A 6,375-nucleotide genomic window follows, 5' to 3' on the forward strand; every position below is an offset into this window, starting at 1 on the left:
AAATCCTGGGCTCCTGCCACAACCTCTGAAGTAACTGGGACTATAGTTGTGGGTCACCATGCCCAGCTAATTTTTCTTATTTTTTGTAGACACATGGTCTCACTATGTTGCCCAGGCTAGTATAAAACTCCCAGCCTCAAGCAATCCTCCCACCTCAGCTCTCAAAGTGTTGGGATCACAGGCATGAGCCACCATGCCTGGCCAAAATTAAAGACTTAAAAACGAACATTTTCTACATTGGGAAATACATTACTTACTAAGATTTGACAATTCATAAGTAATACTCCCACAAGGAAAAAGTCAACGAACAGTATAATAAAAGTATTATATATGAGTTCTACGTCCTAGTATCTAATTTTGACACGCGCTGTTTTCACTCGTCAAAGGATAGTACCCAACTTTGCTCTTCTTTATAAGACTCTGGGAATAATACCATTTTAAGACTCAGTAAATTCCCTATTGCAGAAACATCACCACTGCATTCAACTCTCCTTTCCCAGTTGTGACGCTGCAATCACACTTTGACACTTACGTTTAGATTTTTCTCTTTAACCCGCTTCACTTAATACCAGTTTCAGAAATGGGAAGAGAGGCGTGATAGTAAAATAAAATGAGCCACCAAAAATGATCTACCTAGATCATTTTTGCCTCAACGCCTTTACTACATGAAATGGAAAAAGTCAGAAACTTTACTGGGCAGAAAAGTAATCTTCACACTGTCTTTCTCTACAGCCAAAACACCCGATGGAAATAACCCAGAAATAAACCAAGAGGATCCCCAAATCACTTGGAGGTACCACTACCTCTTTTCTTCGGTCACCTTCGTGGCCTGACGCTGCCACAACCCAGCCTTCTCCACCAGCCCAAGACAGCGCAGCCCAGACACTCCAGCACAGATAGTACTGGCCTCCGCCGTCTTCCCCACAGAAAGCTCCCCCACGGCGGAGGCGGCAGCAGCAGCAGGGTCTCAGCCAGAATGCTCGGGGTGCAGCGGAGCCCTCCTTCCCTCCGTAGCCCAAAGAGACCACGCAACACCCCCTGCCTCCGCGCCCCTCCCCGGCGCAGAGCCGCGTTCCTGAGCCCAAGCCGTCTCCATACCACAGAAGTCTCCAGACACTGCGGCAGACAAGAGCAGGCGGGGAGGGGGAGGGGTCTCCACGCTCCCCATCCACACCCAACAGCCACCCGGACCCCCACCCGACCCTAGAGCGCAGGCCTCCGCCCGCACCACCGCCGCCCCGGGAAGCCTCCAGACCCCGGCCCAGGGCGCAGGCGGCGGCCAAATGACACTTGAGAGAGTGAGTGAAGAATCACATGACAGGCCAGGCCACACACACTTTCTCCCACATGCACAGCCCACACCCCCTCCGTCCCGCCGCGGACCCTCCGAGTCCCTCCTGCGGCCGCGGCACGGGGCGGGGCGGAGCGGGGGAGGGGCGGGGGAGGGGCGGGGGCCGGCAGTTGCTGCCAAGGTGGGGGAAGCGGTGACGGTTGGGCGCAGGCCGGTTCGGCCCGTCGGGCGGTTGGGTGTTTACCTTGATGCACCGCGACGCTGCAGCCGTGCCCGTCGCAATAAACCAGCGGGTTCTCGGCCCAGCCTCTCTCGTCTGAGCAAACGCAACAGCCTCCAATCATCTCCTTCATACTATGGGAGACCTCGTCCTCCAGTGACACGGGCCGGTCGCTAGAGACCATCTAAGAGGGAGTTGGGGGGACCATTAAAAAACACATGCAAGCCAATCAGTACGCCCCCCGCACCCCTCTCCCTCCCGGCGTCCCCCTTCCCGCCCGCCGCTCGGTCGCTCGCTCACTCGGGCTTTGCCGCTCAGTCACTCACGTTCCGCACAGGAGTCAGGAGCCATGTCCTTGCTGACTCCCCCCACCTCCCCTCCACCGCCTCCTCCGCCTCCTCCTCCTCGTCGTCTTCCCTCCCCACCTCCACCCGGCCGCTAACGCGGGCGGCCAGAGAGGGCACACATAATCAAGTAGGCCTCCGCACAGGCGCACTGGGGGGGCTCCCGCTGGGCCGGGGCAGCGAGGGAGGGGACGGGAGCTGCGCTTCCTCCTCCGAGCGTCACTCGGCGTGCGCGCCCGCCCTACGGCCGGCGTCAGGGAGGAGGCCCGGGAGAGACGAGGCCTGCGTGCGCGCCGCCGCGTCCGCTCGGCCACCCTGGCCTACCTCCCGGGCCCCTTCCCCGCCCCCGCGCCGCTCGCCGCCGCCGAGGTGTGTCAGCGGGTGTGGGCCGGGAGACTCGGCGACGCGCTAAGGCCAGAACGAGCCAACGGGAGGGCGCGAGAGCGCGCACGCGGGGCGGGGGCGGGGACGGTGGGGTCGCCCTCGGCGGCGCCGGCCGCGCGGGTTGCGCGTGCACTTTACGAAGAGGCCTCGGAGGTGTGGGGAGGCAGACACCTAGGTCCGGGAGGAGGATTAGTTGGAGTAACCAGAGGGGACTCCCCAGGGGCATCTCCCGGCTCTGGGAACCTACCTGAAGGCCTTCTCCTCTAGAGCTGGCCCGTGAGTAACAGGAGTCGGGCGAGTGTGCCAGCTCCCATGAAGGGTGTAATGAAGCATGGCTTCCTGCAGTTGGCCGCGCTAACTTCCCAGTGCTGCCGCAGCCTCTCCACCCATTAAATTCACATCCTGGACTCTTCCCAAAGTTCACCCGATGGAAGTGCTACTAGATCTGCCGCCCATTTGTGCACTCCATTGGCCCCAGTGACAAACGAAGGTGCAGCACAGACTGAAGGTCAAAAGCCTGCCTCCAGGGTTGCATGAGAGAACACCAGGGCTACCCTCTGCTTGCTGTGTAGGGAGTACAAATGGAGGCTTATCAGGCATTAGCAATATAATGTGATGATCTGGAAGATGCAGTTGTACTACGCTAAGGGGATGAAGAAACCCAAGCTCTTGTAATCACCACAAGACAACACCATAAGACGGGAGAGTCCAGTTTTGATTGACAACTCCTCTGAACTGGCTCTTGTCTCCAAATTTACTCTTGGAAATGTGAGATCATTTAAAAGGGACAGAAAGATAAGAACTCCCACCTCACATACAAATAGAAAACAGATTAGGCCTACCTGGATAGATTAATTAGCTGGATACTGAGCAGTTTTGAGCTGCAAAATCTTCAGCTGTTGCCCTACCCCTTATCCATCCCTGTTAAGTCCAATATTAATGTTAAGCAAAAAGTGCCTAATTGTAAGTTTAGCTTGAAATAGAAATTGTGTATAGGTTGTTTAAGTGACAAGCACAGTTACAAGGTGAATTCATGGCTTAAATACCTTCCAGGTACAAAATGGATGTTTACCAAGAATTAACAATATAATGTGATGATGTGGAAAATGCACTGTTACAATGCTAGAGAATGAAGGAACCCAAGTTCTTCCAGTCAGTCATCAGAAGATAATGGTTTAAGCTTTAAAAGCATTCCATATGTTTTCATAAAGAAAAAGAAAAGGTAGCATGGTTGATTTTGCTATTTCAATTTTAATGGCTAGAAATCTATTAGAGAATGGTAACAGATACAATGCAGGTATATATAACAAATATATTCAAATGTTTTAAAAGCTAATTGAGATACATACAGTAATGAGAATCTACTAAAAGCATTACATTGGGAGAAAACATACACTAAAAACACACAAAAATGAGGATTTTCATAATGCATTTTGAAAAGGTGACTGCCAGATTACATACTTTTGAAGTGTTGAATTGTAAATTATTTTTTGGAATATGGCAACGATAAATAAGTTTCTGGAAATACAATTATATTTTTAAAATTTCTTTGTAATTTGTAAAACTAAAATGGCCTTCAAACAAAATTATGTTTTGTGCATCTTAACTATATGTTTTATCTTTACTGGTAAACAAAATATACCAGTTCAATATCCAATTCTTGCTTAATTGTAGAGAAATTTTGAGTTAAAATCAATGTGAAACTTTCCAAACATTGCAACCAACCCATAATGCATTAAATTATTTAAAAATGCATTTGTTTTATCTTTAATATATTTAGAGTTTAGTTCCTGTGATGGAATTAATTTATATGCAAAGAAGTATAGATGTCTTACCCTATTCTGTAATACTTCAAAGAAATGTTAAGTAAACACTTGAATGGCTACTTCCAAAAAACAAAAACAAAAAAAAATTCATTATTTGTAAGAGGTTTTTGAAATTTAAAAGCTTAGGAAAAATACATCATTTAATAACAGGTCTACATATAAATAGTATTTGAAGCAGAAATTTTGTTAAAGATGTACGCACAAATGTTAACAAAATACAATTCAAATTATTTAAAACTGATTTTTAACATACGTTGAGTATGAAAATTATAAGAAAATAACATAATGGGTGTAAATAGCTTGTTTTCATTTTAACTCACATGCTAAATACCAAACTTTTTCTACTATAGTTAAGTATATTTCTTTTTTTAAGTATATTTCTATAAAATATTAAGCTCAATGGAAGAATAACAGACAGCGTAAGAGTTCAAATATGTTTATTCTTTATTCATTTAGTAATTATTTATTGAACATTGACTGTGTGCCAGGGACAGTTTTGGATATAGGAAATACAGGAGTGAGAAATTTGTATTTGTCCTTGGTGATATTATATAAGTATATTTGTAGCAATTGTATGATAATATTCTCATACCTAGGATAAAACTTATAACTGCCAGAATTGTTAAAGTTCAGGGAAGTTTTTACTATACACAGTAATGTTAAAAAAAAAAAAAAAATTACCATAGGATTTATAGAATTAACATCATAGAAAAGGATAATTTCAATCTTAAAATATGTTACCCTTAAATCTTATTCCACTCGGCTCGGCGCCTATAGCTCAACCGGCTAAGGCGCCAGCCACGTACACCTAAGGTGGCGGGTTCGAATCCCCAGCCCGGACCCGCCAAACAACAATGACGGCTGCAACCAAAAAATAGCCAGGCGTTGTGGCGGGCGCCTGTGGTCCCAGCTACTTGGGAGGCGGAGGCAGGAGACTCGCTTGAGCCCAGGAGTTGGAGGTTGCTGTGAGCTGTAATGCCATGGCACTCTACCCAGGGGGACAGCTTGAGGCTCTGTCTCAAAAAAAAAAAAAAAAAAAAAAAATCTTATTCCACTCAAAATATCCTTTGAAAACATATATGTAATATCCGTAGCACCAAACAAAAGCCTGTTGTCTCTAATATTCTTCTTCACATAAGAGCAGCTAACACAGTACTGTCTCATCTCTCTAAACTAATCATCTGGAGCAAACCACAAAAAACTCAAGTGAAGTATTTTATGATATAACCTCTAACCCTACAATAATGGGAAAATGTATTTTTGCTCTATGGGTAATATATCTTCTTATAATTTTCTTTATTCCTTAAGCTAGGCACCAAATTGTTGCTTTTTTATGATCATTTATGTAAGTAGATAACTATGAAAGAAATATTTAAAATCACATTTGGTTCATAGATGTTTATATTTATCTCCTTTTTCATTTAAAGTTTTATTTACCTTCTATCTGTGCATATTATATTTAGTCTGTTATACCCATTGTTGAGTTATATTTCTATAATGAGTTACAGAAAGTGAGGTCTATTTGTATATCTGTATATAAGGCATATTTCTATCATGCTAAGACTGGGTAGATACACTTTCCTTAACTCAGATTCCTAACTTGCACAAGCTGTTAAAAATTCTATATTGGGTCTAATACTAAGTTTTTTAAACAAAAAAGCAATTAAAATTCATAGATCTATTAACCTGCATTGGAAACCATAATCTTGTTTCTAAATAATTTGGAAAACTTGAAAAGGCAATTTCTTATGATCTGAACAGACTTTAAGATATATCCTCTCTCTTTTACATAAAGGAACTTCTGAATCAAATTTTGTTTTGCTTTTTGGTGTCCAAAAGTTAACCTTTTATGTGAAAAGTTTATTATGTACCATTTATTTATGCTAGTATAATTAAAATACCTGTCCTTTTTCTGAAACTAGTTTTGTTGTTTATCTGACCGTAGTATTTTCTCTTTATAGATGCAGAGCTTCACAGCTGTATCATGGAGTACTACTGAAAATTTCATATGAAGGTATTCTTTTCAATTATATTTTGGGTTGAGATTCTGTTAATGAATTTTGAAAAATTTCATTTAATAAAACATGTTAACCTTACTAAGTGCTTTTTTTTTACTCACCATAGCACCTAGCAAGTGTCTTGCACATAGTAGGTCCACAGTACATATTTGTTTAATGCTCTGTGTTGGTGTATAAAAGCTAATTGCAGTCAGAACTTTATTCTTCAGAGTAAATCAAGATTTATTTTTGGCTCGGCGCCTATAGCTCAACCGGCTAAGGCGCCAGCCACGTACACCTAAGGTGGCGGGTT

At 44.1% G+C, this 6,375-nt stretch overlaps 1 protein-coding gene and 1 long non-coding RNA gene across 14 annotated transcripts in view; one reads left to right on the top strand and one right to left on the bottom strand.

Moving 5' to 3' along the window:
- Positions 1–2,045, bottom strand: part of MLLT10 (MLLT10, histone lysine methyltransferase DOT1L cofactor) — a 204,559-nt gene extending 202,514 nt beyond the window's left edge. For 9 of the 13 annotated variants that reach the window (XM_023511343.1, XM_023511350.1, XM_023511346.1 and 6 more), the window contains exons 1-2: positions 1,812–2,045; positions 1,536–1,695 (exon numbers count right to left, since the gene is read on the bottom strand). In XM_023511343.1, coding sequence (XP_023367111.1) covers positions 1,536–1,695 — 160 coding nt within the window. In that variant the 5' untranslated portion in view covers positions 1,812–2,045. Of the gene's footprint in view, positions 1–1,535; positions 1,696–1,811 lie in introns of those variants that run through there. The other 4 variants (XM_012803354.2, XM_023511351.1, XM_023511344.1 and 1 more) reach the window with 3 other exon arrangements.
- A 341-nt stretch (positions 2,046–2,386) lies between these two features.
- Positions 2,387–6,375, top strand: part of LOC111724120 — a 6,159-nt gene continuing 2,170 nt past the window's right edge. Inside the window, exons 1-2 of the long non-coding RNA XR_002772471.1 lie at positions 2,387–2,515; positions 6,027–6,079. This is a non-coding gene — a long non-coding RNA (uncharacterized LOC111724120). The remainder of the gene's footprint in view (positions 2,516–6,026; positions 6,080–6,375) is intronic.

Source organism: Otolemur garnettii, unplaced genomic scaffold, assembly GCF_000181295.1.
Source record: "Otolemur garnettii isolate 467f Iridium unplaced genomic scaffold, OtoGar3 scaffold00019, whole genome shotgun sequence".
Classification (NCBI taxonomy): domain Eukaryota; kingdom Metazoa; phylum Chordata; class Mammalia; order Primates; family Galagidae; genus Otolemur; species Otolemur garnettii.